General features: G+C 37.4%; 2 protein-coding genes across 4 annotated transcripts in view; one reads left to right on the top strand and one right to left on the bottom strand.

The window, feature by feature from the left end:
* The window catches only part of ARFGEF3 (ARFGEF family member 3), a 231,523-nt gene extending 228,162 nt beyond the window's left edge, over positions 1-3,361 (bottom strand). Inside the window, exon 1 of one of the 2 annotated variants that reach the window (XM_001370224.4) lies at positions 3,005-3,361. In XM_001370224.4, coding sequence (XP_001370261.2) covers positions 3,005-3,089 — 85 coding nt within the window. In that variant the 5' untranslated portion in view covers positions 3,090-3,361. The remainder of the gene's footprint in view (positions 1-3,004) is intronic. The other variant, XM_056818873.1, reaches the window with a different exon arrangement.
* Positions 2,843-21,467, top strand: LOC100031601 (phosphoglycerate kinase 1-like). Of its 2 annotated transcripts, none has more exons than XM_007484623.2 (2): positions 2,843-3,436; positions 17,000-21,467. In XM_007484623.2, exon 2 carries the CDS (start codon positions 17,383-17,385, stop codon positions 18,634-18,636), a length of 1,254 nt encoding a protein of 417 aa, XP_007484685.1. In that variant the 5' UTR covers positions 2,843-3,436; positions 17,000-17,382; the 3' UTR covers positions 18,637-21,467. The 2 variants fall into 2 exon arrangements, with proteins under 2 accessions (XP_007484685.1, XP_001380823.2); XM_001380786.4 differs by having other exon boundaries at positions 3,231-3,436; positions 17,269-21,467.
* The last annotated feature ends 996 nt before the right edge of the window (positions 21,468-22,463 follow it).

The following is a 22,463-nucleotide window of genomic DNA, read 5'->3' as shown; positions in this document are numbered from 1 at the left end:
ACTTAAATGCTTTTTTTATTCATTCATTCATTTAATCATTCAATTTGTAATATTTCCAACCACTCAAATTCACTTCAAGGCCTCCCCCAATGTCCAATCCCATTCCCTGCTTACAGAACATCCCAGCTCCTATTAATCTCCTCCTTCCCTGAACTGCTATAGTCCTTAAATCCAGTTCACCCACAAGATTTCATTGGTGTTCTTCTAAAACAAAGGACAAACAACAACAAGCCCTTACTATCTGGAATCACTCATTTTGGCACTTAATCATTTAGTGCCTTTTATTAATTATCACTTAACTGTTTCATGATGGAGTGGAAAGAGCCCTGGATCTAGACTACAAAAACTTGCCTTCATGTCCCACTTCTAGACTTTATTACCTAGATAACCTTGGACAAGTCACTCTCTCTGGAAACAAAATATTTATGCCACTTAGCTCTTAGAATTCTATATCTAGTCATATACTCTTTAAATGTAAATTATTTCCATTATTATTCATGTATGTATTTCTCCTCAACTAGATATAAATGCCAGGAAAGCAGGGTCATATACATTCCCTATTACTAATCTCCTCAGTTTCTATTTAGATAGAAAGCACTTAAATAATTTTTGTATAAGTAAATGAGCATCAGAAACATTCATTGACTTTTCTAGTGGGTGATCCTTCTATACAGTTATTAAGCTGAACCCTATAACCCAATCACAGAGAAGGGGAAGGAATAGTTTTCAGAAATAACCCACACAGGAATTCTCTTATTGTCTTTTATTGTAATTTTGCCACCCTCTGGGTCTAGCTTAGTACCAGGCACCCTGTAGGTACTCAATAAAATGTTCATTAACTTGAATTTAATATGGTAATTGCCTCAGTCATCAGCTTCTCCCTAGATTCAGAGACCTATTTATGCACCTCTATGTTAAGGTTCACTAACATGATCATTTAATATAATATAAATATATATATAAATTTTATCAAGATGCTGAGTTATAGATGCTTAATTTATAATAAATAGCTTGATAAGTAAAATTAATAGACAGGATTGGTGAATGCTAAATCTGCCCTTCTCACTTTTCATCTAAATTTATGGCTACAGAAAGTTACAATGTAATATAAAAACAGTACAAGAGAAGTTTTACTGAGAGAGAAGCTCAGGGATAAGTTAAAAGCCTCCTATAGTTATCCCTTTAATCATTTTACTAAGTCTGGGTAACCTTGCCCCTAGAGCTATTTCAGAACTCAGTATGTAAGGAGAATGATATTAGCAATGTAAACCCTGAACCATAGGTCTTTGAGTCACTTTATTTGCACATGGCGAACATTTTATTTCTTCTTTTATTTTAAAACCACTTTATTTCAATAATTAATTATACCAACCATGCAGTCAGCCCCATATACAACTCTTCTTCAAAATCCATGAGGAAATCAAGAATTACAATGTTTGTACTATTGTGCTAATTTACTAAATATGTACTATTTACTATTATTAATTATTGTTATCATTATTTTTAACAAAGACCTTTTGAGTTCTAAGATAAGACTATGTGAAACCATCTCTAGTCTATATCCTTCATTTTACAGATGGCGAAATCTAGAGAAGTTAAGTAACTAGGTTAATATTCTATGACAAGATATCACTAGCGATATCACTGGAACCTCTATCTTCTCCCAATCTGACATTCTTTGGTATATATTTTTTTCTTTTCTTTTTAAGAGGAAATTAAAAATGACTTTCTCTGACCAACATCCAGGAATCTACATGCCAAGGGAATTAATTATTGTGCAAATAGAATGTAAACTCCTTGAGGGCATGGACTATTTCCCTTTTGTATCCCTTTATAGTTGCTGGTATATAATAGGTGCTTAATAATCCATTTTAAAATACTTCCATTCATTCATCATTTCTGAAGTTTTCATTGTAGAGAGATGCTCTATGATGTTATTTTGTCACCAGCCCTCCACCCCTCTTTAAAGTATCATTATCCTTCACTTCAATGGGTGAGGAGATTCCTCCCCTAAATTGCAGTGAAGAGAATGTGGATTTGGAGTTCAGAGGACCTAGATCAAATCCCAGCTCTGCTACTTGTGAGGCCTTGGATGAGTCTCAGTCTTTCTGGGCTTCATGTAGATAAGTGTAAAAGAAAGATAGAAAGACATCCCAGGATAGAAAAATGGATAGAAGACCTCCCAGGTCCCTGACAGCTCTAAATCTATAATCCTAAAATCTCGACCAATCAGAACTTTTTTTTCATCCTTGTTCCTCTAGCTGGCAATCTGAGTCCGGTGAAGGAAATAACAGCATCTGGAACTCAGGGCAATCCTACCCACAATCGAAGGGAGGGAAAACCTATCACAGAACACACTCCCATTGCAGGTGAAACCTTATCCCGATTTGTGGCTGCTATTTCCTTCTGTACAGTAAGCTATATCTAACCAGAAAGCTGCAATCTTCTTCCCCTTAAATAAGCCATTCTTGCCTAGATCTCCTTTACCTCTCGAAAAGGGCCGAATTGATAGCATGGCAGCTTGTTCCCTCTTCCCAGCGGCAGCTTAAGGAGCAGGCCACTGGATCGATTCAGCCTATCCAAACCAGCACCACTGTGCCTTTGATGGGGAGGGAATGAGCAGTTCAGGGTTATATTTCAGGAAAGGGGGAAAGGGGTGGGGGTTTCGGGTCATAGATTCAGAGCTGTAAAAAACGCTGGAAGCAATTTAGTCCAAACCCCTCATTTTACAAATAGGGAAACTAAGGCTTAGGAGGCTGAAGTGACAGGTCAATGGTAAACGACTGAGGAGTAAAAGTCAGAAAGGTAAACATCATTATTTCACAAAATAGCCAGTCAAACTAAATCACAGTAAAATCCCAAGCAGAGAAGGAGGTGGTTTTCAATTCTAAATTCCTGGTGCGCCCAAAGGGGCGTCCAGTCCAGGAAGCAAAGTGTGGACTGACAGGTGCGCTTACTGCAGCCTGGTCTTCTCCATTTGCTAGCTCCCTAGCTCATTGCTTACCTACGGCCAAGGTGCTGCTCTCTTTGATGGCTTTGTATTTGCTCCCGGACGCTTCCTTCTGTAGCTTTCTCAGGATCTCTTCCATCTTGACCTTCGTGGCCACTCAGCCGCCAAAGGGAAAGGAACTGGCTGTAGACGCCGGGAGCGACTGAGCCTGGCCTCACTCTTCACCTCCAGCTGCTGTAAAGGTTCACGCACAGCGCCTCTACAGAGCGCTCCTGACTCTTCCCTCCATCCCGCCTGGGGCCAGAAGCAGCCACCACCGCTACAGCTCCTGCTGATGAATCACGCTGGGCTCCATCTCAGAGAGCCACGTCAGTTTCTTCCGCCTCTTACCCCCTCCCTTTCCCCTCCCCCTCCTCTACTCCTCCTCCGCCGACTGCTTCTCCTCCACCCTTCTTCCCCCAGAATTGGCAAGCAGCACGGTCCTAGGTAAGCGTCAGGTTTGGTGCAGCCGGGATCCTGGTCCGGCCTGGGCAAGGGACTTTGCCAGACGGGAAAAGGACTCCAGGGAATTCCAGGGGCCTCCCAAAAGCCTTGCCCAGGCTTGCTCCTTTCCCCGGAGCCCGTTTTCAGAAGCCGCCTGGAGGCTCGGGAAAAGGTGGAGGAGGATTTCCTGACCTGGACTTGGTGTGGGATGCGGGGGGTGGGGGTGGGAGAGAATACCTTATTGGCCTAGCAGATACTATTATTACGGCCGGAGGGAGGGGGTAGGGGGAGAGCAGTTGGTCTAGAGCGGAGAGGAGAGCTAGAAGCGTTGATGTTGTTTACATCGGGAGATTGTGTACTATTGAGAAATCTGGTATTGTGACTGTCTCCGGCAAGGTGAGGAGGAAAACGTCTTTTTATCCCCTGCCACTATACAAATTGCAGTTCTAAGAGTTTTCGACCACCCCGCACCCATTTTATTGTTTTGACCAGCACCCTGTCCCTTCATCCGTGAAGGAGAAAACAAGAGACTGTGCGACGTGGAAATTACTCATTGCACCAAAGAGCCCAACTGGTAATTCACCTCAAGCTTTTTGTAGAGCATCTCCTAGAAATGTCCTCGTTGTGTGCAGTCTCTCAGGACAGTTATTCGGTTCAAGGGCAATTAGGTGGCTTAGTGGGATAGAGCACTAGGCTTGGAGTCAGGATGACCTGAATTCAAATCCAACCTCAGACACTCACTAGTTGAATAACCCTAGGCAAGTAATTTAACCTCTATTTGCAGTAATCCACTGGAGAAGGAAATGGCAAATCATTTCAGAATCTTTGCCAAGATAATCCGACTTGGGTCAAGAAGAGTCACACATGGCTGAACTCCATGTAGACTCTCATCTACAGTATGGATCTCTGTTTCATAGAATGTGAAGTACCTTGGAGGTTACCGAGAGCAGTGCCTCCTTAATTAACATGACCACTGAACATTTTGGAGGATGAAACTTTATGATACAATCAATAAATTCTGGGTAGTTGGGAATATGAAATATCCTCAAGATAAGTAAGAGGGAGAGAAACTTGGGAAATTTTTCAAACAGATTGGAATTTTTATTTTTTTAATTTTTAAGCAATCCTATTTTTAATGAATCCTATTTTTAAATAAAGAAATTGCCAGTGTATTTGATGAATATACCATTGGTTCACCTAGAAGTTCCCTTTATTAATGACATTAAAGGTCATAATTTCATGTCACTAGCATCAAAGATCTGGAGAGCTGTGAAAGAGGTCATCTAGTGGAACCCCTCATTTTAAAGATAAGGAAACTGAGTCACAGAGAGGTAACATAATTTATACAAAGTCATACAAGTATTATGCCATTGATTTGAATTTTTAAACACAGGTCTTATCTCCAACCCTAGCCTTCTTTCCACTATATTAGTTTGCCTTCTAGAATCAGTTTTTTTTTTAACAAAAACAATATTCATGTTTCAAAAAAAGCACACACAAAAAAATTAGGTTCTAGCAATGCTAATAGATTAGATATAAACTAATTAGAAAAATAATTCAAATTATTTAAATAATTACTAGTTATTAATTAAGTATTAGTTATTTATTAAATTATATATTAATTATTAACTATTTTAATGAACTATTAATTATTTACTATTTATTAATATTAGGTGGCTACTGTAAGCAAGATGCTAGGCTAAATATAACATTTGATAATAAGATGATACTTGTTAGAAGACAAAAGAGGGGTCAAGATAAAGTCAGTATATTAATCTTTCCTTTACCAAGGGAGATAATTCTTTTTTTTTAACCCTTACCTTCTGCCTTAGAATCACTACTGTATCAGGCCTAGAGACAGGAGGTCCTGGGTTCAAATGTGGCCTCACACACTTCCTAGCTGTGTGACCCTGGGCAAGTTACTTAACCCTCAATTGCCTTGCCCTTACTACTCTTCTGCCTTGGAACTAATACATAATATTGATTCTAAGAGTAAAAGTAAGGGTTTAAAAAAATCGATACTGAGTATTGGTTCCAAGGCAGAAGAGTGGGAAGAGTATGTGGGGATCAAATGACTTTCCCAGGGTCACACAGCTAGAAGTGTCAGATTTGAACCCAGGACCTCCTGAAACTACACCTGCCTCTCAATTGCCTGAGCCATCTAGCTGCCCCCTAAGTAGAGAATTCTTAAAAGAGTTTCCCTAAGATGGAGAAGGAGAGGGGAGGTTAAGTGATTAATCTGTGGGAGTCACTATTTCAGATCAATAGGTAATATCTGAACTCACATATTTTTTACTACAAAACTCATATTTTATGCACTCCATACTCTCCTCAGTTGAAGGGAATCAATGAAGGATTTAATATTCATTTTGCCAAACAATGTAGAGCTAAAAAGCTGACTAAAGCTGTGGGGAAAGTGTTTGCTTCACATTCAAAAAATCCACCTCTACCTTCAATGCAGGCTCTTGTGTTCACTGAAGTATTTCTAGTTCTTTTCCTATCCTAGGAGGGCACTTGGGATCAAGAAGACCTGGCATCAAATCCTGCCATTGCTAAATGTAGGATCCTAGGTAGATCCTTAACTTCTCTAGGCCTTAGTTATTTAATCTGTAAAATGAGACAGATGGGACTTGTTGTTCCCATTTCAAACTCTAAATCTATGACCCTTTGGCTCCTGAAAATCTTTTTCCTCCCTCCTCAACTTAACCCTGATGCACTATTTTAATTGTTTATTGCCTTTTACTTATATGTGTAATATAAGTACAGTTTCCAGTCCTGGTAACCGTACAACTTTGACTACATGTCATTGCTTTTCTAACAGTCTGTTCATTCTAGGTTCTTTATGTTCTAGTTGTCTTATCTTGGGTTCTGCTGATCATGCCTTCTTCCATTCCTTCTTAGGGCCACCTCTTCTCTAATGCCATTCTTGCTGTTGTATGATTTAAATTCATGAGCTAACTTCTAAGAAAAATGACCTATTTCTTCTCTTCATCTAGATCCTCAAATGACCTATTTCTTCTCTTCATCTAGATCCTCTTGGTACCATGAGATAGAATTCTTAAACTAATAAAATAATCATTAACCTGACAGCACCTAGTTTATTATAAATTCTATTGAGAGACCCCTATCACTTCCATATTGAGCCTAGACTAGTATCTCCCCAAAATTGAGATAGATTTTAATCTCATTAACAAATGTGATAGGAGCTCCCATGAAAGAGGTGGTATCTCACCTGGAAATTAAAGCAAAAGAAGGATTTCAATATGCAGAGATTAGAAAGGAGTATAGTCTAGTCATGAGAGACTCTTTCTATGCCAATACATAGACATAGGAAAGACCAAGATGAGATTAAGAGTTAGTAGTACTGTTTGACTGAACTAGAACACTGAATGTTTCCATAGAGTTTAGGTAAGACTGAAAAGATAGGTTGAAGACATTGAGTAAGGTCTTGAATGGCAGGCTGATGAGTTTGTATTTGATCCAATAGGTAAAAAGGAACCACTGAAGAGTTCTGAATAGAGGAATGATATGGTCAGATATTACATTACAAGAATTATTTTAGTAGTACTATAAATGATGGATTAGGGAAGGATATGACTGGAGTGAAAGAAATGTCATGAAACTAGTATATTCTAAAGTGATCATTACTCAGGATACATGTTTAAAGGAGGAAAACAAATGATTTTCAAAAGAAAAAAGCAAACTATCATATAAAGAAAATTTAGTTAAAATAAGAAAATCAGTATTTGATAAGTATATATAAAGCATTTATGAAATTACACAGAATAATTCGAAGAGGAAAAAAACTACTAACCTAAGGAGTGGGGAGTAGGCGAGATGGATAGTGTTGTAATATAATATGAAAAAGACAATGCCAGATATAGCCATTTTGTCTATTTTGGTTTGTTTGTTTTGTTTTTTTTTTTTGCAAAAGACACTTATCTTTGAGAGGTTCAGGGTTATTGGAAAGTGACATCAATGTAAAAAAAAATGTCTAAAAGCATTTACAATTTTAATAGTCCAGGTAAAAGATAATAAGAGCTTGAATTAATGTAATTCCAAAAGGAAATGAGAAGAGAGGTCAGGTGTCATATTTATTTTGAGTTATGATTAAAAGAAATTGTCAATTGATTGGAGGTTAGTAACAAGAGGCATAGAATAATCCCAGATTCTTAAGGGATTTTAAAACTGGGTTCATGGGTTGATGGTGATTCTATCAAGAGAAGCAGAGGATTTGGATGATGGAAAATGTTCATGGGAAAAAATATTGAGCTCAATTCAGGTAAAAAATTCTAGCAGGAAGTAATCCATGATGCTGTGGAATAGAATTGGAGGTGGGGTGGGGGATGGGGAAATCCATCTGCAAAAATTAAGTAGCTAAAATTATATGGAAGCAAAGGAGATTTCTAGAGGAGAGATAGAGACTGAAAATTGCTAAGGACAGACTTGAGGGACATCCAAAATGTCCTTCAAATAATAATTCAACACATAATAAAAGTTTGAATAGCAAAGCATAGGGAAAAATAATAAATGTTTGTTGAATCGCATTTGAACTTTAAAGGGTAAGAAGAGGATTATGAAACAGCAAAGGATACTGAGGAGAACTAAAAGGGAGAATTGTCAAGGAAACAAAAGGAGGAGAGTATATCTAGAAGGAAGGGGTAGTCAAAAGTGCAGAAAAGTCAAGAAAGATGAGAACTAAGAGAAAACCATTGAATTGATTATTAAGAGGTTATTACTGCATTTCAAAAAAGTGCTTTCAATAAAATGTTGAATAGGAAATCAGATTGTAAGAGATCACTAGATGATGAGGAATTTGAAACAATTGTTGTAAACATCTATTCTTTTTAAAAATTTTGCAGTACAAAATAGATACTTGATCTTAATATGAAAGTCATATCACCAAAAAACAAAATTGGAAGAGAATGAAATCAGGTCCTTTCATAGCTATGGCAATGGGTAGAGTTTTAAAATCAGCTAAGATGAGAAGAGAAGTTGTTGATTAGGGAAAAAATCTTTGTATCAATATCTCTGATATGGATCTAAGATACAGAGTGTGCCCAATTTAATGTAGGTTTAAATCACTTGAAACCTAAATAAAAGGTTTACTAGCTTAGAATGGTACTAATACTTTTGCAGTATAACCACCATAAGTTGGGAATTAACATAAATATATATGAACAAGAGCCATTTCCCAATGGATAATCAACTAAAATGTATGAAGAAACAATTTTCTAAAGAAGACTTAAGGACTATTAACAATTAGTGGAAAGATTGCTCTGACTTGTCAAAAAGAAAAGTAATAAATCTTTTAGCAACTTAAAAGTTTAATCTCACACATAGCAAATTGGCAAATATGGTAAAAGATAAAAGTGGTCAATATTGGAGTAGTTAGGAAAACTAGTATATCCATACATTGCTAATGGAGGTGATCCAAACGTTCTGGAAAACAATTTATGTAACCTGTTTTAAAAAGTGACTAAAATATCCATAAGCTTTTACCCAGAGATCCCATTACTATGCACATACTTCAACTTGATTGAAGACATAAAGGCCCCCTATAAAGCAAAATTTTCATGGCAGCACTTTTTGTACATTTAAAGGATGGTAAAAGTTTTAATAAATTCAGCTCATGACAAAACCAGGGATTTATTTTAATACCAACCAAGGATATAGGTCCTTCGTTCTATATTCTATGAAAAATGAAACTCCTTCAGAGTTGATGTCTCATTCTATACAATCTGAGAGTGGGTAGAGATACATTCTCACAACAATGAGGAATAACTCTTTATATAAAACAATCAAGTATACAAATACTCTTTGGCACATTGAAGAAGTAGCTTAATAAGCAACAGAATTGTTTGCTTTTTTCCTTTTCTTTTTATAAAAGATTGTTATTTGTTGTTAACATTCTTTTAAAAATTTTGTTGAGTTTCAAATTCTCTCTCTCCCTCCTGCTCCTCTCTTGCCTACTAAGAAGGCAATATCTTTTATACATTTGATTATACATTTGATATCTATCTTAAATTTGATATCATGCAAAACTTATTTCCATATTATCTATATTGCAAAAGAAAAGGAAGAAAAAGAAAATGAACATATTTTACTTCAATTGCATTCAGAGTTCATCGGCTCTCTCTTTGGAGATAGGCAAAGTTTCTCATCATGGATCCTTTGAAATTATCTTAGATCATTTTATTGATCAGAATAGCTAAATTGCAGTTGATTGTCATTATAATATTGCTGTAACTGTGTACAATGATCTCCTTATTCTGCTTACTTCATTTTGCATCAGTTCATATAGATCTTTCCATGTTTCTCTGAAACTATCCCTCTCATCATTTCTTTTAAAAACAATAGTACTGGGGGCAGCTGGGTTGTTCAGTGGATTGAGAACCAGGCCCAGAGACGGGAAGTCCTGGGTTCAGATCTGGCCTCAGATACATCCTGGCTGTGTGACCCTGGGCAAGTCACTTAACCTGTGTTGCCTAGCCCTTACCACTCTTCTGCCTTGGAACCAATACCTAGTATTGATTCTAAGATGGAAGGTAAGGGTTTAAAAAACAACAACAATAGTACTCTATCACAATTACATGCCACATCTTGTTCAGTTATTCCCCAATTGGCAGACATCCCCTCAATTTTTAATTCTTTGCTACCACAGAAAAAGAGCTACTATATACCTCCATGTATGTCCTTTTCCTTTATATGTGATCCCTTTGGAGTACAGATCTAGTAGTTGTATTGCTGGGCCAAAGGGTATCCACAGTTTTATAGCCCTTTGGGTATAGTTCCAAATTGTTCTCTGGAATAATGTGACCAGTACAACTCCACTAGCAGTTTATTAGAGTACCTAGTTTCCTTCATCCCTTCTGTCATTTATCATTTCTGATAGATGTGAAGTTGTGCCTCAGAGATCTTTTAATTTGCATTTCTCTAATTAGTAGTGATTTAGAGCATTTTTTCTCATGACTATAACTACTGACTGTTCATATCCTTTGATCATTTATAAATTAGGGAATGACTTATTTTTATAAATTTGGCTCAATTCTATATATAATTGAGAAATGAGACCTTTATCAGAGAAACTTGCTGTAAAAAATATTTACTTCATTATCTATTGTATCTTTCAGCACAATGTAGTTTCCCTGATTATCTCTTTTAATTAGGCCTATTTTTGCTTTTGTTTAATTTGAGGTCATGGCTGTGATCCTTGCTTTTTTTTTTAACTTCAGTTGAAGCATAATAGATTCTGCTTCAACCCTTATTTTAACTCTGCATGTGTCTTTCTGTTTCAAGTGTGTTTCTTATAAATAACTTATTGTTGGATTCTAGTTTCTAATCCAGCTATCTACTTCCTTTTTTTTTTTTGAGTGAACTCATTCCATTCACATTCAGTTCTAATAATTAACCATATATTTCCTCATCCTGTTTTCTTCTGGTTATTCTTCTCTGTCATTTTATTCTGTCCCTCACATACTGTTTTGCTTGTTACTACTACCTCCCTTCATTTAGCCTCCTTTTAATCATACACTCCCCTTTCTACTTCCTTAAATGGGAAAATTTGGGTTTAAAACTATCTGAAAGAGAGAAGGCATGAAGAGGGAAAGAGAATATTTACCATTTCATAGAGTTTACTTCTCTGTCTGGTCACTGCTACTTCTGCTGCTGATACCTCCATGCTACCTTTATTAACATCATTATAGCAGCTTGGTGGCAGCTCCTTCTCAAACATTTTTCACTGCTTTTCCCTCAGATCTCCTCTTTTTTTTCTTCCAGAGCTTTAGTCTTGCAGCAAACTCCACAGGCTACAAGGTCTCTTGCTGACTAGCTCTAAATCCTATAGAATGCCTTCATCAAGAAAACAAATTATTTCTCAGGAGGCTATGCAAGTAGTCCTTAGAAATTTGCCTGGGGGGTGGGGGGGTGGGGGTTGGATGGCTCAAGAAGAAATCATCTCATGCATAGAGGAAAGGAAAAGATATAGTATATTCAGGGAAAACCAATATGATTTTCTATTATATCACATTGCTGACAAATAGATTTGTAAAAGAGGAAAATCAAAAGATACAGCAGTTCATACCTGATTTTAAAAAAAACCTGCAGATTTGACAAGGAATAAGTAGTATTTTTTTAAATTTCTATGGGAAATATTTAAAAATACTAATTATTTAAGTTTAACTAGAATTTATAATGGTTTCATCATGATAAAATAAATGGAATCTTGAATTCAATTCCAGTTACATGAAATTAAGAAGCATTTAATTTGAAGATTTAAAACAGAATAGAATGTTTAATAATGCAAACAGTTACATATGTACATGTATAAGTATATTATGTATAATATAACAATGCTATCTTATTATAAGACCATGCAAATTATAAAACAAAAGCAGTAAGACTGTAGTTATCCTGAATTCTCTTTGAATTAATCATTTTATTTTTTTTAACCCTTACTTTCCATCTTAGAATCAATACTGGGTATTGGTTCTAAGGCAGAAGAGTGGTAATGATTAGGCAGTGGGGGTTAAGGGACTTTCCCAGGGTCACACAGCTGGGAAGTGTCTGAGCACAGATTTGAACCCAGGACCTTCCATCTCTGAGTCTGACTCTCAATCCACTGAGCCATCCAGCTGCCCCCTGAATAAATCATTTAGATGATAGAAATTCTAGATAGCTGAGTTTTTCTTGTTTAAGTATTTCAATAATTTTATTTTAATTTTACCACTTGTAAAAATGTTTCTAAAATGTATGATATAGTTCACTGTCATTTTAAAGAGAGTTTAAAGATAGTAATTTAATTCAACTTTTTCTTGGAGATGAAAGATTGTCAGTATTTTAACTTTTCTGAATTATAAGTTTTCTAAAATGTCTGACACCCTTCATGAATTGGCTCCAACTTAGCTTTCCAGGTTTTTGATAAATTATTCCCCTTCACACACTATCATCCCGCCAAGTTGACTCTCATGTTGCTCTTTATTCAAGATATTCTATCACCCCACATTTCCATTGCTTTGACATAGACTGTTTCTATTCCCAGAATGCATTCCCTCCTCACCCAAATTTATCTCTTAGGCTCCTTTACTTCCTTCAATTTTGAAAGAGATGCAGCCTTTAAAAAAAAAATTAGTGGTATGTTTTGCTTTTACATTACAAATATTTACAGATTACTCCCACTTTAATGGAGCTTAGAGATACCACTGGAGCTGGAGACACGTGGGGAAACCAAGCCTCCAACTCCTCCTTTTGATGTCCAACATTTGCAACCCTAGAAGTTGTATAGAAGGGCCTCTCCTGGGTAAGATTGTTCTCTTTCTCCTTAGGATGGCCTCATTATTCTCTCTTAGCCAATTGGGAGTCATGTTTCCCTCTGGAAATGTGGCAGGAAAACTGCCTCTTCAGGTGTCTGATGGGTATTTATTTTGTGATGAGTAAAATCACATGAGTTACATTGAAGGCTTAAGATTCCAGTGGACAGCAACACAAAAAGAATGTAATTTTTAAATCTTGCCTAGGGCACCAACTCTCTTATTATCATATCCATGCTCTGTCACTGAGGAGGATGGGGAGGAAAGAAAGGAGGGTAAATCCCTATGGACAATATCGGGTCTCTGACAGTGTCTCTTTATTCTGTTCCTCATGAGTCTTGCTCTGTTCCTCTTCCCCTTTGCTCCTAGCTTCTGTGGTGAAGTACTGTTGACAGTCACAAGGAATACAGTCAGAGTTGTCTGTTGTGGACAAATCCAATTTTAATTCTTTGTTTATTCAAAAGATTCTCCCACTTCAATTTAGCACCAATCTGACTATTATCAAGTTTGTCAGATATTAACATCCCCTTCCCCCTGTCTCCTAAGAAGTTGATATGGTAGGGACTTGAGGATGAAATGTTATAATTAAAGGAATTATAGAGGATTGAAGAAGTACAGGGGCTAAGGAAGGTTTTGTAACAGGGAATGGAGGAGTTGAAGGGAGAGAGGGAATATGGCTGCTGGTGAGGTAAAAGAAGAGAAATATCCCCTGCTGAGAGGCTATCTGTGAAAAATGGTGTTCCCGAAATGGGCCAACTATGATAGCCTGAAGGGATGTCTTCTCTATTGATTGATGTTGAAGATACCCCAGAGCAGGTAAGTACAGACTCTCCTGAGGGACAAGCCTCCCCCCAAACTAAGGTCACCTGGCAGGGGTTTGATAAGGACTGTTTATGGTTGAATGGCTGTCGTTAGGTTCTGCTCCCTCAGTGTCCCCCTGAAATGATAGTCCTCCTCTTATATGATTATGGGTTATTTAAATAAAGATGAATTTAATAACAAGTTTGGATTGGGAAGATATCAGGGTAGAGGGAAGAGGGGTTCCCTATACTTTTTCCCAGATTGGGTTTCAGTCTCTCTTGGCTTTTGTGCTGAGACCAGGCCTTACAGGCTGGTGGAGGGTTTCTTTTATTCCTGTATTTGCTAATCTATGCTAGCTTTCCTAAATTCAAAGTCTTAGCAGAAGACAGCAAGAAGAAGAAAAGATTCTGACCTTCAGAGCTGGTTGGGTCTGTCTCTTTGGACTAGAACCCCTAAAGACTGGCCTTTCAATTCAAACTGCTCTCCTTAAATCCTTCTGTTCAATGACATGATCACAGGAATCCAGGTAGAATACACAATTGGGAACAATTCAGGAATAGAAGTACTATCCAGAAACAGGTAGAGAGTGCTCCTTCCAGTCCAAGGGCCAGGAAAGAGAGACCCCAAGAGCAACTGTCACTCTCCAAGTCGCCCATCCCCCCACCAACTGTCATTGTTATCAATATCTTCACTCCAACATTTCAACTGCTGTCTGTTCCACCTCAGTGACAGAAAGTCCAGAGCCTGATTCAGTTTTCCTTTCCAAATGTGAGAAGACTCAAGTGAGCTGCTATGAGAAATTTTAGTAGGGAAAGATCATGTCCAGCTCAGGGATCAGGAAAGAGTGCTTAGGGGAAGTGACCTTGAGACAGGTCTTAGAGAAAGATGGATATTTCAATAGGAAGAGATTGATTTTTGAGACAGAAGCCCATTCCAGGCCTAATAGATTTATTTGAGCAAAGGCAAGAAGATTAGCAAGAGGGAAGAATGAGAATGAGGGATGTTGACCAGTTCAGTCATATGAGAGATGCCTAGAAAGATATGATATAATATTTCATATTTTTATTGTGCTTAAGGTTTAGAAAATATTTTTTGCTATATCACATCTACCTCTAAAAGATATATTAGAAGACATGTTTGGAGTCAGAAGACCTGAGTTTGAAATGACAGTTTAAAACCTGAGTGTTGGTGGAGAGGTGGTGGTTATATAATGCCTACTATGATGCAGGCATTGTACATGAATTTATTATCTCATTTGATCCTCATAGCTACCCTACAGGGTAAATGCTATTATTTTATAATTGAGGAGAGACAGAATAAATGACTTGCCTATGGCCATATGGGATGTCTGAGTTTGGATTTGAACTCAGATCTTCCTGAGTCTAGGTTCAGCACTTTATTCACTGTGCCACTATCTGCCTCTACTGAGTTTGACTATAAACTCAGTAAAATGAGTCAACAGTAAGCTATGGCAACCAAGAAAGTGGCACTTTGTAAAGAGCCAAATTTGAAATTGGGAGCCCAAGTTAAAGACTAGTTCTACCTCTTAACTGTATGACTTTGGGGAAAACATTTAATCTCTCTGGGCTTCTGTTTTCTTATCTATCATATGATCAAATTAGAATTTGATGGTCTCCAAGGCCCCTTCCAATGGTAGATCTAGAATCTTGTGTTCCTATCATAATCTTACTTTAAAAGAGGAATAGTGTCCAAGCCTGAGGAAATGATAATGATGTCCTCTGCCCTAAACAGGCTATTTCTACAGCATAGTATTTAACTATGGGTACTACAACAACTAGGATGACTCATGTACCATGAGGAAAGGCTGAAAGATTTAGAAATTTGGGGGGAGCAAAGTTAGGACAAGGTAACATTACAAGTATTTAAGAACTTTCATACAAAAGGAACAATAGATAGAATTTTCAGAGTCAAAAATAGACCCAATTTAAGGAAGAATGTCTTAAGAATTAGAAATACCTTGGGGAAAGGTTGAACAAATTATGTCATGTGATTGTAATGGAATACTCATTGTGCCATAAGAAATAAAAAAAAAAAAACATGATCATGAAAAACCTGGAAAGTCAAAGTGAAGTTAACAGAACCAGGAGGTTGTATACCATAATAGATATAATATATTATTATCAACTGTGAATAATTTAACTACTATCGGTAATGCAAAGACCCAGGACAACTCCAAGGGATTCATGCTGAAAAATGCTATCCCACTGCCACAGAAGGAACTGATGGAGTCTGGATGCAGAGTGATATATACCAATTTCACTTTATTTCCTCCATTAATTTTTCTCTAGAGTGAGTGATACATGTTCTTTAGTAACATGACAGCCATGGAAATGTATATTGTATGATAGCACAGGTACAACCCATATCATAGTGCCTGCCATCTTGGGGAAGAGAGGGCTGAGAGGGAGAGAATATGGAGTGCAAAATGGCAGAAAATGGTTATCAAAAATTATATGGACATATAATTTGAAAAAAATAATTAGAACTATCCAAAAGCAGAATGGACTAACCTGAGTTAGTTCCCCTCTCTGAAGCAAAGGCTGGTCAACTATTTGTCAGGCATGTTGTAAAGGATACTCTTGTTCAAGTATGTCAGTTGGACTAGACACCCTCTAACTGAGATTTTCCATGATTTCCTGTAATGAGACTCCAAGCCCTGATGCTCACTATATGTCTGATCTTGTGAAAGTAAATTTATCTCTCTGAACCTCAGTTCCCTCATCTGTAAAATGAAAGAGAGGGACAAGATGATCTCTATGATACTTGCTACCCCTGAAGTCTGTGAAACTTAAAATTTCTTTGGCATTTGGTTGAAAGAGAGTTTGAAATGGACTGAGGGAAACCAGTTAGGAGACTTAGAGTCATTCTTATGAGAAGTACTGAAGGCTTATATGAGAGGTGGTTATAGGTAGAGTGGAGTGGAGAGTGGAAAAGGACTTCCTGGGGAACACTTGTGGTTTTTGTCTTCTAGGATTGAATTAAAGAAAAGGAGGTAGGATTGCTGTTTTCAATTGTCTTTAGCAATAAAAATATTTAGAAAACCTCAAAAACCTGCATGTTTGTTTCAGGGACAAGATGATAGCAGCTGGAAAACTGTGTTCTTTCTTGTATAATTAGAATTGGCTCCCCAGGACTTCAATTCCCAGCATCCCACTTTCTTTCTCACCTTACATGCTGATATAGGGAGGATATAAGTTTTGTGTAGCCCTGCCTCTTCCTCTTTCCTCCTGATCACGGGCTGTGAAGGTGGGGTGAAGTGAGGTAGGAGAACTTACTCACATGGGTTTATTTTTTGTTAGATAATTAGGTTTGAAATTCCAATTCTTTTAGTTTATTTTCTTTCTACTTCAAGTGATTATTAATAAATTTTATAAATATAATGCTTGGAGTTATTGATATTAATTTAAATCTTACATTCTGTTTCCTAATGTGCCAGGGAAGAAAAGAAACAGCTGGTTGAAGAGAAACAGAATCAGGCAGGCTGATGAAAGAAAACAAAGCAGTGAAGGAAGAGAACTATCTTTTTCAATTTTACACTGGCCAGAGGTCCTAGTCTCTTATAAGTTTCTCATTAACCTCCTAACTCTTGTCTCCATTTCTCACTAATATTACTACTTCCCTTTAGGAGAAAAAAGAATCTTTCTCCCAGAGTGTAAAGTGATATAGGCAAAAATCAGTTTACTCATTCAAAATTTCTCCTAACAGTTTCAGGAAAGTCCCTAGCTCAGGCAGCTCAAGCTCCAGTCACTGTAACAGCAGTATCTGCACTCACAGCTGCATCCTCAGCTGCTGCTGTGCCATACTATTCTCATCACCAACATGTCCCTTTCCAACAAACTGACCTTGGATAAGGTGGACCTGAAGGGGAAAAGGGTCATCATGAGAGTGGATTTTAATGTTCCTATGAAGAACAAAGAGATAACCAACAACCAGAGAATCAAAGCTGCTCTTCCTAGCATCAGCTACTGTTTGGATAATGGGGCCAAGTCTGTTGTTCTCATGAGCCACTTGGGCCGGCCTGAAGGTATCCCCATGCCTGAAAAATACTCTTTGGAGCCAGTGGCTGTGGAGCTCAAATCCTTGTTGGGCAAAGATGTTCTGTTTCTGAAGGATTGTGTGGGTCCAGAAGTGGAGAAAGCCTGTACTAACCCACCTAGTGGTTCCATTATTTTGCTGGAGAATCTCCGCTTCCATGTAGAAGAAGAAGGGAAAGGCAAAGATGCTTCTGGAAACAAGATCAAAGCAGATCCAGCCAAAGTAGAAGCCTTCCAAGCCTCCCTCTCCAAACTTGGGGATATCTATGTCAATGATGCTTTTGGTACAGCTCACCGGGCTCACAGTTCCATGGTGGGAGTGATTCTTCCCCAGAAAGTAAGCGGTTTCCTCATGAAAAAGGAGCTGACTTATTTTTCCAAAGCCCTGGAGAGCCCAGAAAGGCCCTTCTTAGCCATCCTGGGTGGAGCTAAAGTAGCGGACAAGATCCAGCTGATCAACAATATGCTAGACAAAGTCAATGAGATGATTATTGGTGGTGGGATGAGTTACACCTTCCGCAAAGTGCTCAACAACATGGAGATTGGGACTTCTCTTTTTGATGAAGAGGGGGCCATGATTGTCAAAGACCTGATGGCCAAGGCTGAGAAGAATGGCGTCAAGATCACCTTGCCTGTTGACTTTGTCATAGCAGACAAGTATGATGAGAATGCCAAGATTGGACAAGCCACCTTGGCCTCTGGCATTCCTGCTGAATGGATGGGTATGGACTGTGGCCCTGAGAGCAGCAAGAAGTATGCAGAAGCTGTGGCCCGGGCCAAACAGATTGTGTGGAATGGACCTGTTGGAGTATTTGAGTGGGAACCCTTTGCACGTGGAACCAAAGAGCTAATGAACAATGTAGTGGAGGCCACCAGCAGGGGCTGCATCACTATCATAGGTGGTGGGGATACTGCCACTTGCTGTGCAAAATGGAACACTGAGGACAAAGTCAGCCATGTGAGCACTGGGGGTGGTGCCAGTCTAGAGCTGCTGGAGGGCAAAATTCTCCCTGGGGTGGCTGCTCTGAGCAGTGTCTAAAGGTTAGCACTTTCCTGTCTGCTGATTCCTGTGTACAGCCTATCAAATTTGACCCTGTAGTGCTTCCTGTCCCTCTCTCATTGGCATTAGGCAAGTTTCTCCCTCAAGACTCAACTAGTGGCCAGAAAATGGGGCAATGAGAGCCCCCAAACAACTCAACTCCTCTTGTTTCCTGTGTATGCCTGTTGTAAGATCTCACTTGAACTCATTTAGTGTGTCTAAACTATTGTGATCTGTAGAGCACAATATATGCACATTTTTATATTTTGCCTTTATAAAGAAAAAATCTAAAGCTGCTGTTTGTTAGCCATACTCTTGAAATAGTTAGTTCTATTCAGCTTTGTCAGCAGCTGTTTTTGTCATTTCCCACACACAGTATGGAAACAAGAAGAAAGTCCAGTTTTTTTTGTTTTTGGGGGGGGAGTTCCAGCTCAAAAAAAAAATCCCCTAATGGCTCCCTTATGAAAAGAACCTATATCTTCCAAAATGTTCATAGGAACTCTCTTTGTGACGACCAAGAACTGGAAATTGAGGGGATCCCATCCATTGGGGAATGCTTAAACAAATTGTAGTATTATTGTTATAGAATAGTACTGCACCATAAGAAATGATAAGCAGATTAATTTTTTTAATTTATAAAGAATTACGTAGTATAATGAACAGCAAAAATGGATAGAGTAGAACCAAGAGAACAATATATACAACTACAAAATTAATTCTTGAAGACTAACTTGTGAATGTCACATTCAAGAGAATGAACTGGGAAATGGAAACAAGTAAGACATAATCTATATATACATATGTGGGGAGGAGAGGAGAAGCTGAGATACTTGTAAACAAATTCTAATGATAAGAAAATTAAAAAATAAAAGTAGTATCCAGAAGTAAAAAAAAATTAACTGAATGGGTTCCTTCTTTAAAAAAAAAAACCTTTAAAAATCAATTGGTGCATTAATTTACTTATTCAATGCCATACCTATCAAACTACCAAGAAACTACTTTTTCATTGAATTGGAAAAAATAATAAATTTCATTTGAAGGAACAAAAGAGCAAGAATATCAAGGGAAATAATAATAATAAGAATGAAAAGGATGGGGATCTAGAAGTACCAGATCTTAAATTGTACTATAAAACAGTGGTCATCAAAACAATTTGGTACTGACTAAGAGACAAAAGGGAGGATCAATGGAATAGTCTTGAGGTAAATTCCTACAGCAAGATAGTTATATGATAAACCCAGTGATCCCAGATTTTGAGACAAGAACCCACTGTTTGACAAAAAACTGCTGGGAAAATTAGAAAACAATATGGGGGAGATTAGATTTGGATCAATATCTCACACCCTACACCAAGATAAATTCAGAATGGGTGAATGACTTAAATATAAAGATGGAAACTATAAGTAAATTAGGTGAACACAGAATAGTATACTTGTCAGATCTTTGAGAAAGAAAAGAATTTAAGACCAGGAAAGAAATAGAAAATATCACAAAATGTAAAATGAAGCATTTTGATTACATTAAATTAAAAAGGGTTTGTGCAAACAAAACCAATGCAACCAAAATTAGAAGGGAAACAACAAATTGGGGGAAAATACTTAACAAAAACCTCTGACAAAGGTCTAATTTCTCAAATATATAAGGAACTAAATCAATTGTATAAAAAATCAAGCCATTCTCCAATTGAGAAATAGGCAAAGGACATGAATAGGCAGTTTTCAGATGAAGATATCAAAACTATCAATAAGCACATAAAGTGTTCTAAATCTCTTATAATTAAAGAAATGCAAATCAAAACAACTCTGAGATATCACCACACAGCTAGCAGATTGACTAATATGACAGCAAAGGAAAATAATAAATGTTGGAAAGGATGTGGCAAAATAGGTACACAAATGCATTGCTGGTGGAGTTGTGAATTGATCCAACCATTCTGGAAGGCAATTTGGAATTATGCCCAAAGGACTTTAAAAGACTCCCTGCCTTTTGATCCAGCCATAGCACTGCTGGGTTTTTTACCCCAAAGAGATAATAAGGGAAAAAAAAAACTTGTACAAAAATATTTATAGCCACGCTCTTTGTGGTGGCAAAAAATTTGAAAATAAGGAGGTGTCCATCAATTGGGGAATGGCTGAACAAATTGTGGTATCTGTTGGTGATGGAATATTATTGTGCTAAAAGGAATAATGAACTGGAGGAATTCCATGTGAACTAGAACAACCTCCAGGAATTGATGCAGAGTGAAAGGAGGAGAACCAGGAGAACATTGTACACAGAGGCTGATGAACTATGGCACAATCGAATATAATAGACCTCTGTACTAGCAGCAATGCAATGATCCAGGACAATTCTGAGGGACTTATGAGAAAGAACACTATCCACATTCAGAGGAAGAACTGTGGGAGTAGAAACACAGAAGAAAAACAACTGCTTGATCACATGGGTTGATGGGGATATGATTGGGGATAAATGGTCACTCTACTGTAAATATTAATAATATGGAAATAGGTCTTCATAGGTAATGCATGTGAAATCCAGTTGAATTGCTCATTGGCTATGGGGTGGGGGAGGGAGGAGGGAGGGGAAGGAGTATGAATCATGTAACCATGGGAAAATATTCTAAATTAGTCAAATAAATAAATTTAATTTTTAAAAATTCAATAGGTACCAGGATTAAAAAAAAATAATGGTTTAGTTCTATATGCATTGGGCCTTGATACTAAAATGTCAGAGTTTGGTAGCCCTGAGGTGATATGGCCATCTTTATCTAAATGACTCTCTGTATAAAAGGTATAAAACTTCATTAAAGCTACTATTTTTTCTTCCTTAAACATCTCATAGCATTTTATATACATCTCCCCTACTTTTGTCATGCTATATTTTTATTTTAGTCATGAGTCTACCCTAGCCCCCAAAGCCTAAATTCCATAAGGGCTAAGTTATATTACATTCATTATTCTATCTTCCCAATAAAGAAGAGTACTCTATACACAGCAGGTGTTTAATAAATGCTTGTTCAATTGATTTTGTTGAAATTTCTCAATAAAATAACACGTGGAAGAGGAGTTTAAAAAAGAGACCAGGTCGCCTTCTTGTCTTAGTTAAAACTGTTTGAAATAGCTAGACTATGGCCCTAAAACTTTTTGGGATTAGCTTTAACTAGTCTTTCCCCAGCTCTTCCCCACCCTCCACTTCCCAAAGAAAACCAAACATAATCATATAAGGATCTGGAAGTGATTCCACTTTGGATAAGGCTATAATAAATGAAATGTAACCAAGATGCAAAAAAAAAAAAAAAACCTAAACCCAAGAATATGTCAATTATTATCTAAGAAGAGAATATAAAACAGGATATCTGTGATTCCTCTGGAAAAGTATGGAAAACAAGATTAGAGGGAAGGCCTCCAGGTAGTGACCCTATAGAGGGAGAATCAGCCAAGAGCTGATATCCAGTGAATTCAAAAAGGACCAGGAAAATGCTAAAAGAGTCAGAAATTTGTTTGGTTATTTTATTATAAAATGACATTTTTTAGAGCTAGGACAGATGAAGGAGAACTATACCTAAAGAAGGGAGAACTTAATTAAGGATATTTCTATAAGCAATAAATGTATTCTTCAGTGTAGTTTCGGGGGGGGGTTGTATTTGAAGACAAATGTACATATTTCTTTTGTCAAATAATGTAAATTTAAAACCCAATGAGTTTTCCTTTTAGCCCTAACAAGAAAATTTTTGGCCCAAATGCCCAAGTATAGAAATTAATTCATCTCAGACACCTTGATAATATGTACTCTTCTGCACTGGGTTTCTGTTCTTTTGTAAGGTGGTT

The sequence above is a fragment of the Monodelphis domestica genome, chromosome 2 (genome assembly GCF_027887165.1).
Source record: "Monodelphis domestica isolate mMonDom1 chromosome 2, mMonDom1.pri, whole genome shotgun sequence".
Lineage (NCBI taxonomy): Eukaryota > Metazoa > Chordata > Mammalia > Didelphimorphia > Didelphidae > Monodelphis > Monodelphis domestica.
Note: the sequence above shows the minus strand (reverse complement) of the source record. Positions and strands in the feature narration are given on the sequence as shown.

Bases quoted from the DNA above. Each gene is read 5' to 3' on its own strand.
- LOC100031601 (XM_007484623.2), top strand. From the start codon at position 17,383: ATGTCCCTTTCCAACAAACTGACCTTGGATAAGGTGGACCTGAAGGGG.